This window comes from Betta splendens, chromosome 6, assembly GCF_900634795.4.
Source record: "Betta splendens chromosome 6, fBetSpl5.4, whole genome shotgun sequence".
In the NCBI taxonomy this organism is placed as follows: Eukaryota; Metazoa; Chordata; class Actinopteri; order Anabantiformes; family Osphronemidae; genus Betta; species Betta splendens.
This window is the reverse complement of record NC_040886.2, coordinates 12,244,905-12,258,300: the sequence shown is the minus strand read 5'-3', so window position 1 is coordinate 12,258,300 and position 13,396 is coordinate 12,244,905. Positions and strand designations below refer to the sequence as shown.

Sequence of the window (13,396 nt, the reverse complement as noted above, 5' to 3'; positions counted from 1 at the left end):
ATATATATATATATATATATATATATATATATATATATATATATATATATATATATATATATATATATATATATATATTCAACTTCACAACAGTCTATTGTATGAGCTCATCTGAATAGCTACTTTATAGAGCCAGCGGTTTAGGTCCAAGAAAAAAGCAGGACTGGGGACTTAAGAACTCCATCCAAGTGTTTTATTGAAAGTATCTTAACTATCAATAACCAGACAAATAACCAGCAAACGTTGGTCAGTACCTACAAAAGTTAATATTCTACTAATCCAGTATACCGACAGGTGCGCATGAATTGATTTTGTTCGATTCAAAGAATAACCCAGTGAAACAATTGTTCAAGATGTCAAAAGCTGTTCCGGTGTAAAGAGGAGCAGTCACAACTTTTAAGTTTCTTGTAGACAAATATTAATTTTACACCATGTTTGATAATCTAAGAGCTCACTCTGTAATCGCTTTAATCGTTTTGGGGAAATAAACACATAAGTATAGCAATTCAGTTTACGTAGCTTTTATTTAATTACGGTGCCAGGTGTGTTTTTAATATTGTTTTTTAATTTGTCTTCAGGTGTTCAGAACCGGAAATACTCCATCGTCACATAGACGCTGGGTGTACTCTTTTTTTTCCCCCAACGATCATTTACCAAATGTTGACCGCAGACCACGCTCATTGTCCAGCGTTTCCTGTGCAGGAACTCGCCGGGCAAGTTATTTGCGGGCTGGTATCGATCAGCCGAAGCCGCTGCCGCGCGGACGCCGCGTCTTTGGGGACGACCCTGAGCGCTCGCCTTCTGCTCGCTTCTTCCCACCGCCGCTCACAGCGATGAGGTCCGTCGCCGCGCTCCTCGTCTTCTCCTGCGGGCTCGGGTTTATTGCGTGTAAGCCGCCGTCGTCCTGCGCGAGAGGACAGTTCCTGCTGAAGAGCCAGTGCGTCCTCTGTCATCCCACCTGCGCGGAGTGCGTCGGACACGAGCTGTTTGAATGCGCAACCTGTGGAGTTGGTAAGATGTTCTTTACACGTGCGATTATAGAGCGAATAAGAAACGAGGGACGGGTTGAACATTTTATTTACGCATCATTCCGGTCATCTCTGCTTAAACAAGAGCTGCGGTTTAGTTAGACAGCGGTTCCACCCAATTTCTTCCACTAATCTCTTTTCTGACGGGCCACAAAGCTCCGCTCCTCTGGGTTTCGTCGTTGGGCTCTACAGGTGCCAAACAAAACAAAGCATGGGCTCGTTAATCCAGGGAGGTGGAGTTTCTGCTTCTCAAAGCAGCATTATTTAATGTGCACCAAAGTTGCCCGAACGCTTTTGCATTAGAGGAGGAGCTCTGATTTACTCTTGTTAAACAAACAAGCGGCAGGTTGCCTGCACCGCTTTAGGAGCAGGGGCGCTTCTGGTTAAAAAATGAAGGTGTGATCATTTTTCTCTCCGGTTTCCACAGTGTAATTGGATCCTGTCAGAATGGAGCCTTTGTTAATCAGGGGAAAGAGGACAAATATCCCCTTGGGGGGATGAAGTATTACTGTTGCAGTTCGCTGACTATAACCTACTGAGCCTCCCCTCACACTGAGTCTATGTGAATTGCTGTGGATGCAGCATTTTGCATGTGATCCAACTGTATCACATGTGCTCGGTGATTGATTGCTACAGGAACATGACAAAAGCCACAAGTGTCTGTCCCATTCCTCACGCAGCGGGGCTCGTTGCCATAGGAGCCCCTTCTCTGCTCCAGAGGCGACGGCAGTTCGTGGCCCCTCTCCCCCCCGTCTCGCACGTCTCCTGCCCGGCGCTGAGCGGACGAGACGACGCTGGTCTCGGCCTCCGGCGACGCCGGCGAGTGGCAGGTGGCGGCGCGTTCGTTAGGAATGAGACGGGCTGCGGCTCCGGCCTGTCATCAGCTGCTGATTGCCCTCGTTTGCGTTAGCTGGCCAGGAGGTGATCTCACACTGTGATGTGTTATTTGCGGACCTGCCGTCGACACGCTGGGCCGTAACCATCGGTTTGCGCTGCTGTTGATGACTTTGACATTTGTTCTGCTACTGGTTTCAGATTCAGGTGCAGTGACCTGCTGCATGACTATAACGACAATATATTTCTCCCATAAAGAACAATTTGTGTTACAGTAGTAGTGAAACTGGCTGCTGGCGCTGCATAGACAGAGAGGCTTTATGTATTAAGTCCTTTGTGCTGTGCTTAGATGAAGATGGGCAGGAGCGGTTCCTTCACCAAGGTCGCTGCCGGACACACTGCCCTCGAGGACTCTACCCCGACAGGAGCCGCTACACCTGCCTGCCCTGCATCGCCAATTGTGAACTCTGCACAGACGGCAACATATGCGCCAAATGTCGGGAGAAGCACAAGCTGCAGAACGGGGTGTGCCAAGCGGCGTCGTGCCACACAGGTGAATGCGGAGTAAGGCTCACGAGGCTGCAGTGCTGGAGGAGGACGTTGAGACTCACCGCCTCGAGTGTCTGTGTTTCAGGGCAGGTACAGGACCCTGATACAGGCGAGTGCATCGACTGTGAAAAGGGCTGCCGGACGTGTTCCACAGGTGAGTGACTCCAGCATTCTCTAAAGCGAGTTGACATTTTCCCCGTGAATTGATAATAGTCCCCTTTTTTCATTTGAGCACAGAAGACCCTGAGATCTGCAACAGCTGCGTTGAAGGTTACTTCCTGTGAGTTTTTGTTTTCTTTTATTGCCATTCACGTTAACAAGCAGCCCTTTCTGAGCAGTCAAATGTAGTGTCAGGTATTGTTTCACATTATTTAACATTCCAGCAGCAAATGATTACTTTCAAATTGATTTTCATGTGTTCAAAATTAGGAATGAATGACGTTTTTTCCCCACATACACAAGTTGTTTTAATTAGTGTGGCAAAAACTCTGGCCATTCGATTGATATTCATACAAATGAAGCATATTTTATAATAGAGACACACATTTTGTAAAGCCGGAATCATTTATTCTTAAAGACGACTTGTTTGTCAATCACATTAAAGCAATTAATTAGTATGTCTCACCTTAATGTAAAGTTAAATGTATTAGTGCTCCCAAAAATAATTAACCTCAAACTGACCTGGTAATTTTTTATTTGCATTTTCATTGGCGTTCCAGATAAGGAGCGGGTAAATGAATTTGCAGCGTGTGGGCTTATACTGTATGTCATGCCTTTCACTCAAATGTTCAGCAGAATTTGCTCATTTATTCTTTGCACACAGCGTTTCACATGCTCCCCTGTTCATGCTGCTTATCACCCGCGCCCAGTGTGCAACGCACATGAGCAGAACAAACCTCCAATTGTGAGCCTCGCCCCTGAATCCCGGCCTCTTTGTATTGTGTGAGTCGGGTTACGTTGCGTTTGGAGTCATTGTTACCTGAGCCTCGGTTTGAGCACAGTGGTGTGTGTTTTAATGCTACGCTGCAGCAGAGGAGGAATGGAGGGGACGGGGACAGAGAGCAGTTATTAGCCAGTAGCTGGGATCAGATTATATGGCCTGCACAGTCGTCACTGACTGCGTGTGTGAATCACAGCAGAGGAGAGTTAAAGGGAAATCTACTGCTTCGCTGCACACGCCCTATTTTACTGCTACCGCAAATACACACTGAGAAACTCAAAGACTCTACTAGTAAGTAAATGTTACACAAGGAATGTTTCTGAGGATTGTGAATGACAGGTCATTTATGCTGTGGCCTCTACGTCGGGCAAACACCAGGAACGGACGTCTAACGGAGCCTGCGGCGGTGATGAACTGCGAGATGAGCCTCGCTGTGATGGACTGTGACAGTTTGCAGCACTTACAGAATTTCAGCCATTTGAGGTTTTTGTTGTAACAAGGACAAATGTCAGACCTCAGCGGAGCTGCGACCCGGCGAGGCCGTCGATTTTTGCATAAATCGGTGCATGTTTGAAAACGCAGCGTGGTGCCTGGTCTTTTTTGACATTTACCTCCGTCTCAGAGTGCATAAAAATCAAAAAAGCTTCTAGTTTTCAGTTCTTCACCTGATCCGCACTAGTTCCCACCTCAGGAGCCTCGGACAAAAGTTGCTTGGGAGACGTCGATGCTCTCTCCTGGAATGGACGGTCCAATATTTGCACAGAGTGTCTCCTGAACGCCCCGCGGATTCTTGAGCAGCGCCCTGTTTCCAGGCCGAACGGGGCCTGGTTCGTACCCGTGACTGAGCGCGAGCCGCTGGATGCAGCGAGGCGCCTCCAGCTGTTTGCAGGAAGGCAGCAGCCGGCTGTATGTTCATTTAGAGATCAAAGCACAAGTCTCGCTTCTTTAACGGCTCACATGCGACATCTTTGCATTGTAATATATCAGCTGCTTAAAACTATTTTTTTAGGGCAGCCATCTCATCTTTAATAGCGAAGTAAAGCCCCGAAGGACTGACAGGACAGGTTAATGACAGAAATCTCCTCGTGCCTCTGGGCTACGAACGAGACACCAATTAACTCTGTGCCTTGAAATGAGAACAGAACTGCGGCTTGACGAAAAGCAGCCTTCGTTGTGTTTTTGCCTTTGCTCATCATCATCAGTGGCTAAGTTCACCGGTACAACTGCAGGTGTGCTGCAGGATGGCGCAATGCATGCTGGGATTGCTCCTCGCATGAGGTGTGGTTGCAGTTTGTCTGGCCCCAGAGTCAGCCATGTGGTTGGAGGCTGCATCCACTTAGTGTCATCATAAAATAAAGCTTCATCAGGTCTTTTTTGTATGTTTCCTGTCATTTAATAGCTGTGACAACCAGTTATTATGGCTTTTGCTTGAGTTTCCGTCTCATCACAGGTTCAGACATCAGTGTCGCAGGCACTGCCCACAGAGCACCTTTGAGGATCCGGACAGGGGTGTGTGTCTGTCCTGCCCGACGCCATGCACTGACTGCAGGAGTAACACACAGTGCCTCGCCTGCCAGTCTGGATACTTTCTCAACGGTACCAGTAGCCAAGAGTCATTTCTTTATGTGGTTCTACTAGAACTGGTGTTTGATGGTGCGTGGTTTTTAATTCCTCACTCCGCTCCAGTATCACCAGTGTGAATGTGAGGGTTCTCGTTCCTGGTAGGGACACAAGGGCAGTCAGACTCTTCATTTGGTTTGCAAATCATGTCATTGGCAGCGTGGCCAAGAATTAAATAAGCAAATGTAGTGTGTGTGTATATATATATATATATATATATGTATGCAAACAATAACATTGTGTTGTTTAGTTATTATAAACACAGAACATGTTCAGGTGTGTGATTGTTCTTTGTTTTACACAGGATCCATCGTGTTGATGCTAAGCTAATTCCAATGTCACGTCTGTGTGCTTTAAGGAGGCGAGTGTGTTAAACAGTGTCCACAGCAAACCTTCAGTGACTCCAGCGGGTGGCGCTGTCTGCCGTGCCACAGCTCCTGTCAGACCTGTCAGGGACCTCGCTCCACGGACTGCGGCCTCTGTCCTGGTGGGAACCGCCCTCTGCACGGACAGTGCCCCCAGGTCAACTGCCCCCTGGGGCAGTACTTTGACGGTATGAGACACACACGTGATGTAGGCTGTTTTTTCATATAGATAAATAAACCAAAGGTTCATTTGTGCTCTAATCAGTCGAGTGAAATTTCTGTAAGATGCAGAGGTCTGAACAACTGTTGCTCAATAAAACGTTTTACCACCGTATCCAAGTTAATGCTGGTTTGAATTGCAGGGAAGTACGGCGAGTGTCTTGCGTGTGCAGCATCCTGTAAGACGTGCTTCGGCCCGCAAACTCTGGATTGTTCCACGTGCTTTAACGGTACAAATATTTGCTGTCTTCGTTTATTCAAGTGAGCCGAGACGTCGGAGATCCTATCTTGCCTTTCATCCGTCACAGGTTTGTTCCTGGACCAGGACAGTTCATGCGTGGAGCAGTGTCCTTCTGGCTCCTACGCAAACGCGGCCACTCAGCTGTGTGAGGACTGTTCTCTGAACTGTGAGACCTGCGTAGACACCAGCGATAACTGCATCAGCTGTTCTAAAGGCACTTACAGACTGTTCCTGCACCAAGGGCAGTGCTGGTCCAATTGCCCAGAGTGAGCAGATGAACTATAAATATAAAGTTATTACTATCTTGGGCACCGTATGTCTACTCTGCTGCTTCCTGAATGTGCTTCCAGGGGTTACTTTGAGACAGCGGAGGACACGTGTGAAGCCTGCGACAGCTCCTGCCTGACATGTGATGACATCAGGTCCCAGTGTCTGTCCTGTGCCGACGGCTACTACTTGGAGAGCGGCGCATGTCGACTCAACTGTTCATTACGCACGTACGCGGCGGACGACGGCACCTGCAGACGCTGCCCGAGCCACTGCGACGTCTGCTCAGACGACCAGACCTGTTTCAGTGAGTTAGCGGCCGCGTGAGCAATGAACAACTGCATCGGACCCTAAGAGCTGCTCTCACAATTCAATCTCCCCTTGAAATAATTTCAGAGTGCAGCTTCCTTTACTTGATGCTGAATGGTGCGTGCAAAGCAAGTTGCCCCAGGGGCTACTATGAGGACATGGAGGAGGGCCGCTGCGGTCAGTGCCACCCTACCTGTGCCAGCTGCTCAGGGCCCCTGGAAGACGACTGTGATTCCTGCCCCTCGTTTAGCCCCAAACTCTATAAGGGTGCTTGTTACAAGGACTGCCCCCCTGGCACCTACTATGAACCTGCAGCTAAGGAGTGTCAAGGTGAACCTCTTGTTCAGGCTTTGTTTAGTGTTGCGCAAGTAGCATTAGCCTTGATGGTTGTAATACTCTTAATAAGTGATAATAAATTAATAAATCCAGAACAATTTATTACTGTTTCCTATCAGTGTAGAGCAGAACAAACATCAGGCTAATCCGTGCAAATAACCTATAAAAGCTAGTACAGGCAAACCGTAACAATGAAGTACGGTTTAAAAAATAAAGGCATAGCAGATTTTAATCTCATCTTGAGACACTGCACTTTGGTTCATATGTAGTTTTGTGTATGTTTGTGAGGAGCAAAAACAAGTTGCAGAGCAAAATTTATATTAAGGAAACAAGCTGGGCGTCAAAGAAACATGTGGAGCTACAGTATATGCCGATATTCTTATAATCTACAACACACACTATATCTGAGGGGCTGGATCGGCTAGGTGATAAAAGAATACAATGCTGACCGTCCAGTAATAGCGCTCATTTACCTTTTAATATCCTGAGTACAGCCTCTATTGTAAATATTGCATTTCTGATGCAGGGCGACGCTTATTGTGTTATTTGCAGAGTGCCACCAAACGTGTACGAGCTGCTCTGGCCCAGAGCCAGACCAGTGCATTCTGTGCGAGAAGGGCCTGGTGCTGGATCCCAACACGCTGCTGTGTGGCGTGATGGGCGACACAGACTGCCCCACCGGGACCTACCTACACGACGACCGCTTCACCTGCATGGGGTGCCACAGGCACTGCTACTCCTGTCAGGGTCCGGGCAACGATGAATGCCAGACATGCGCTGTCCCCAAGTACCTTCATAGTGAGTTTGTATTGCTGAGATCATACAAATCTGGTTTTATGCTACGTGGTGCTCCCAAAGTGTGTGAGTGAGCAGTAATAAAGTGGAAACAGAACTTTGTGTCTATGTACTTTTCTCCAGACAGCAGCTGTGTGAGCGAGTGCCCAGCTGGCACATACGACACAAAGCAGCAAGCTGATGGGAAGGAACTGGGATTCTGTTTGCCTTGTGACCACATATGTTCCACCTGCACTGGCTCATCCCCTAGAGATTGCCTCACCTGCTCTCCAGGATACCTGCTCCTCCTGGATACTTGTGTCAACCATTGTCCCACCGGGTAAAACGCTATCTCTGTCATCAGATGGAAATGTTTGGATTGTGATGAAGCGTTATCTTACATCATGGTCTGTTGACTTTATTTCTAATCCTTTAACTGTTTGGGAGACAGTCCAAGTCACTTACTGTAAGCGTTTCATTTTAGCTATTCAAAAGAAATGCAACTTCTTTGAAAACTTGTTTCCTTTTTCCTGGTCCACTATCTCTTAGTTACAATACCTTTTTGTATATCATCAAAAATTGTTACTTTTGAAAAGCTTTCTTTAATTGTCTTTAATTGTTACAATTCTGTTTTTTCAGGTATTATAAAGATGGCTCCCAATGTGAAAAATGTGACCAGTCGTGTGAGCTGTGCACGGGACCAGGGCCTGAGTCCTGCAAGGTCTGTCCACCTCCTCTGCTGGAGCTGCAGGGCACCAGGCTGTGTGTCGACAGCTGCCCAAGTCACTTCTATGAGCTTGCTGACGTCTGCAAACGCTGTCACACCAGCTGCAAGACCTGCAGAGGTATGAGAAGTGTTACGCCAGCCATATAAAATGGTGCACAGCGTCTATGGTAGACGGTTGGGGTCGAGTCAGAGAAACCAAAATACTAAATGAAAGTGCTAAAAGGCAACGACACGAAACACTAAATAAAGCAAAATCAACCAGGAGGGAGAAAACACTCAAAGAAACGAATAATTAAAAAAATCAAAAGAACTAACGACTACTAAGAGCTAAAGCAAGGCCAAACATGAACCAAGAGCTAGAGTACGAATGTGGCACGAGGAAGCCTTAAACAAAAGACTAGGGGCAGCACAAGCAACACGTGGCTGAAATGAGAAGCATCATTGCACGTCTTATAAGCATGGCAACACGTGACTAACTTGAGCATAAGCCGGGCTTGGCATAAGCAAACTAAACTGAAACCAGAATGGCAAAACAGAAATGGCTAGCTAGAACAAAACAAAGAGGAGCACCAATGCCCCTCCCTCCCTGGATTCCAGACACCCCATCCATTCCAGCGGCCCCAAGCAGGGCCATTGGTTCTGTCCAGATCACCGTGGTGGCAGACGTTGTCTGAGGCAAGACCACCGTGGCGGTGAGGTGGGTGAAAAGTGACCACCTCCCATTGCCACCGGGCAATGTTCTTTTCCTGTAGTGCTGACGGGGTAGAGCAGGTGCCACGACTAAACAGTGAAGCTGGACATGAAGCAGGTGCTGTGGCTGGAGCTTGGGCAGGACATGACCCCAAGGCTGCAGCCGTGAGATGTACAGCCGATATGGAAAGCAGGTGCAGAAGCCAGTTAAGGGTCAGGACGTGGAGCATTGACAGAACGTGGGAGCTGCGGTGGCAGACGGGGAAGCTGGAACTGGCAGAGAGATGGAGGGGGCAGACTGTGAACCGGGGGCTGAGGAGGCAGCACTGGAAGAAGCAGGGAACAGACAAGATGGCGAGCCCTAAGCCTTCAGCTCTTTCCAACCTGCGGTACGAGTCAGGGGAACGCGTTTCCTGAGGAACACTCCAGCCACAATGAGCCTGAGCGGCTAAAGGCCGGGGTATTGGCTGAAGCAGGTGGACCCTGTTGCAGTTTTGCAGCAGAGAAGCCTGAAACTGTCTGTGGGGCTGCAGCGGGGGGGGCATGAAAAAGAGCTAAGGCCAGGCTAAACATGAACAAAGAGCTAGAGCAAAGCTAAGAAACAAAGAGGAGCATCAATGCACGGCTTACAAGCTGGGAACGCGTGACGAACATGGGAACAAGAAAACAAAAACAGAAACAAAATGTGGTGCAGTTTGTGGTTCTGTGACATTCTACTGTTTTAACAGAGCAGGGAGTTCCACCCTAACCGACACCAGGTTCACTGAGGTCACAGAACTCAATACAAAATAGCCATTGTTTGGAAACATTTATTTAATTGCCCTGCTCTAACATATTAAGTTTTTGATGCAGGTCGTGGAAGCCCTGGAGAGGAGTGAGGTAACCTCCATTAACGTGGCTCTGACAGGGTCGGTTCATGGCTGGGTCATTCTGTCACGACACGACAAAATGGTGGACAGCATCTATGGTGGAGGGTTTAGGCCAAGTCAGAGCCAGGGAAACCAAAATACTGAATGAAAGTCCTTTTTAATAGGAACTAAAAGGCAACAACACAAAAATACTGTAAACCAAAATTAACCAGGAGGGAGAAAACACTCAAAGAACAGACTAACTAAAAACAAAACCTAATTATCTAATTAGGCTAAACAAAGACAGGAATATTAAATGAGTAAGGCTAAACAGAAGCTAGGCTAGGCATGAGTAAGGCTAAACAAAAACGTGAAAACAGTAAACAGCAAAGTATAGCTGAACGCAACATGGCTGAACAAAACAGATCTAACGACTAACGAGAGCTAAAAGCAAGGCTAAACACAAACCAAGAGTTAGAGCAAAGCCAAACACAAACAAGAGCAAAGCTAAACAAGAGTATGAATGTGGCACGAGGAAGGGTTAAACAAAAGACTAGGCACGGCATGAGCAACACATGGCTGAAACGAGAAGCATCACTGCACATCTTATAAGCATGGCAACACGTGACATATGAGCATACGCCGGACTTGGCATAAGCAAACTAAACTGAAGTGAGAATGGCAAAACAGTAATGACTACACAAAACAAACAAAACAAAGAGGAGCACCAATGCACGGCTTACAAGCTGGGAACGCGTGACTAACATGGGAACAAGACAACAAAAACAGAAACAAAATGTGGTGCAGTTTGTGGTTCTGTGACATTCAACTGTTTTAACAGAGCGGGGAGTTCCACCCTTTAACAGGACTAAAAGGCAACAACACAAAACACTCCTTTAAAAATAAGTGGTAAATTAACCTTTAACCACCCTTCCAAAGCGCTTTACACTACTTCTCATTCGCCCGTTCACACTCACACACTGATGCTAGCAGCTGCCATGCTCCAGCACTCACTTGAAACATCAGGGGTAACTTGGGGTTCAGTCTTGTCTTCCCAAGTACACCTTGACATATCGACCACGGCAAGGACCAACCTTGCAGTTAGAGGACGACCTCCCTACCGACTGTGCTAGTGCTGCCCAAATACTGTATAAACTCACAGTAGAACTCACACAGAATAATGAAACACAACTAGGTTAACTAATTGGGACATGAAATGAGTAAGGCTAAAGAGAAGCTAGGCGCCAGCAATGCTAAACAAATAACTGGACACGGCTGAGCAAAGTGTAGCTGAACAAAACAGAACTAATGACTAAAAGGCACGGCTAGACACGACCCAAGAGCTAAGGCACGGCTAGACACGACCCAAGAGCTAAGGCACGGCTAGACACGACCCAAGAGATAGACCCAAGAGCTAAGGCACGGCTAAACACGACCCTAGAGCTAAGGCACGGCTAGACACGACCCAAGAGCTAAGGCACGGCTAGACACGACCCCAGAGCTAAGGCACGGCTAGACACGACCCCAGAGCTAAGGCACGGCTAGACACGACCCCAGAGCTAAGGCACGGCTAGACACGACCCCAGAGCTAAGGCACGGCTAGACACGACCCCAGAGCTAAGGCACGGCTAGACACGACCCAAGAGCTAAGGCACGGCTAGACACGACCCAAGAGCTAGAACCAGGAGCTAAGGCACGGCTAAACACGACCCAAGAGCTAAGGCACGGCTAGACACGACCCTAGAGCTAGGACCAAGAGCTAAGGCACGGCTAAACACGACCCAAGAGCTAGAACCTAGAGCTAAGGCAAGGCTAAACACGACCCAAAAGCTCTGAACGCATGGCTGAAACGAGATCGAACAGGGGTAAGAATGTCCACCAGTGTCACCAACTGTGATGAAGGCGATGACCCAGCATTGGCTGGAGGGATGGGAGCGTTTTTGAAAGGAGGCAGAGGGGAAGATCTAGGTGTGTGGAATTGTCCTGATTCCAGGGAGTTTATTGAGTGAGGGAGAGGGAGTGGGCCTGGACCAGAGCAGAAACGTGGTGAAGTGAGAGGGACCCAGAATGGCTGGTACGGAGCCAGCCCAGGAATCGTGACAAGAAGGACTGTTAGCCTACGAACATTATGTCCGTTCTGGCAGAGCTTTGTTTCCTTGTTAAGGTGCCAAATGATGTGTGTGTTTATAGACTCGTCACCTCAGAGTTGCTTGTCATGCGACTGGGGAAGCATCTTGAAGGACAACATCTGTTACCCACAGTGTGAGGAGGGGCTTTACTTTGCAGAACAGGTAAAAGAAAAGAAAAGGTTCTGAGGATATAGTCATAAAACAAATGTACTTATAGTATGTCATTGTCACTTATATGATAATAATGTGATTTTTGTATTAGATTCAAATTTGTTGTTAAAAAAAACACAACCTTCAAATCCTTGAATTCCTGACTACTCCCTCCCAAAGTGTGGGAACATTGTTGCTGGTTTCTTTCTTTCTGCTGCAGACCGAAAACCTTTTGAGCATTATGAGTACACTAGATAAATGAGACACTACATCTTTTGTTTACTTTTGGATCTGATTCACGCTGTATGCACGCAGCAGATAGCAGCTTTTGTTTGCTCACACCCATTCCTGTGAGCGAAAGACGTCAGCAAACGTAACGCACCGCCGTCCGTTTCCAGGAGACCTGTGAGCCATGCGACGCCTCGTGTAGGCACTGCGTGGGCCCCGGGCCCGACCGGTGTCTGGCCTGTCCCCCCGACTCTGGCCTCCACGCCATGGAGAACCGCTGCGCCCGCTGCTGCGAGGCTGCAGCCGACGACACCGGTTGCTGCGTTTGTGACCGGACCTCAGGTAGAGACCCGTTATTGGAAACTCAGGACGGTTCGACCCTCGACTAAAGACACCCTTTTCTTGTAGCGCTCTGTGTCGAGGCCCCGCGTCCCAAGTCGGGAGACGCGCAGGAAACCAACCTGAACATGTCGCCCCGGGCGCTGAAGCACACGTCGGCCGCGTTGCCCGTCGCCCTGCTGCTGGCGCTGGGTGTGGCCGTGGCGCTGTTCACCCTGGTCAAGGCTCACGCCAAGAAGAGGTTCTGCTGGAGCCAGAGCTACGAGAGGCTGAGCGGCAGCGCCGGCGGCGGCATGCCCCACGGCGTGCCTGAGCCGGACAGCGGGGACGAGGTGGACGTGGTGTACACCAGCAAAGGGGGGTCGGTGTATCGGCGCTACAGTTTCATCCACGAGCAGGACGCTGACGCGGAGCGGGACGTGGACGAGAGCACCGGCCTCCAGCAGTTCTGAACCCACCCAGGCCAAATGCAGCGACGTGCTGTGGAAGTACTATAGTTAGAATGTAGTAATACTTTGTTTTATTGTATTTCTCTACTGTGTTTTCTATAAAGTGCTTGTGTTTGTATATTGCAGACCTGAATGAGGCATCTGTGACTGAAAAATATATATTTTTCTGTAAATGTCTGCAATTTTTTTTTTCATGACATTGAAGTGATGTTCGTGACTCAAAGGGAATTCTTGAATTATAACTGAAATTTGTAAAATTTGTTGTAAATAGGGACACACAATTAAATAAAATAACCTCATGCCTTAAAGCACTGCCCACGTGTGATGCAACGATCCGACAAGGCTGCCAGGCAG

At 48.1% G+C, this 13,396-nt stretch overlaps 1 protein-coding gene across 1 annotated transcript; it reads left to right on the top strand.

The window, feature by feature from the left end:
- Window positions 1–533: 533 nt before the first annotated feature.
- LOC114857135 (proprotein convertase subtilisin/kexin type 5) lies at window positions 534–13,350 on the top strand. The gene is made up of 16 exons (XM_029153307.3): window positions 534–1,011; window positions 2,212–2,415; window positions 2,497–2,565; window positions 2,649–2,691; window positions 4,802–4,947; window positions 5,330–5,524; window positions 5,699–5,785; window positions 5,864–6,062; window positions 6,147–6,370; window positions 6,460–6,702; window positions 7,261–7,506; window positions 7,627–7,822; window positions 8,122–8,327; window positions 11,938–12,038; window positions 12,425–12,596; window positions 12,663–13,350. Exons 1-16 carry the CDS (start codon window positions 834–836, stop codon window positions 13,043–13,045), a joined length of 2,892 nt encoding a protein of 963 aa, XP_029009140.1. The 5' UTR covers window positions 534–833; the 3' UTR covers window positions 13,046–13,350.
- The last annotated feature ends 46 nt before the right edge of the window (window positions 13,351–13,396 follow it).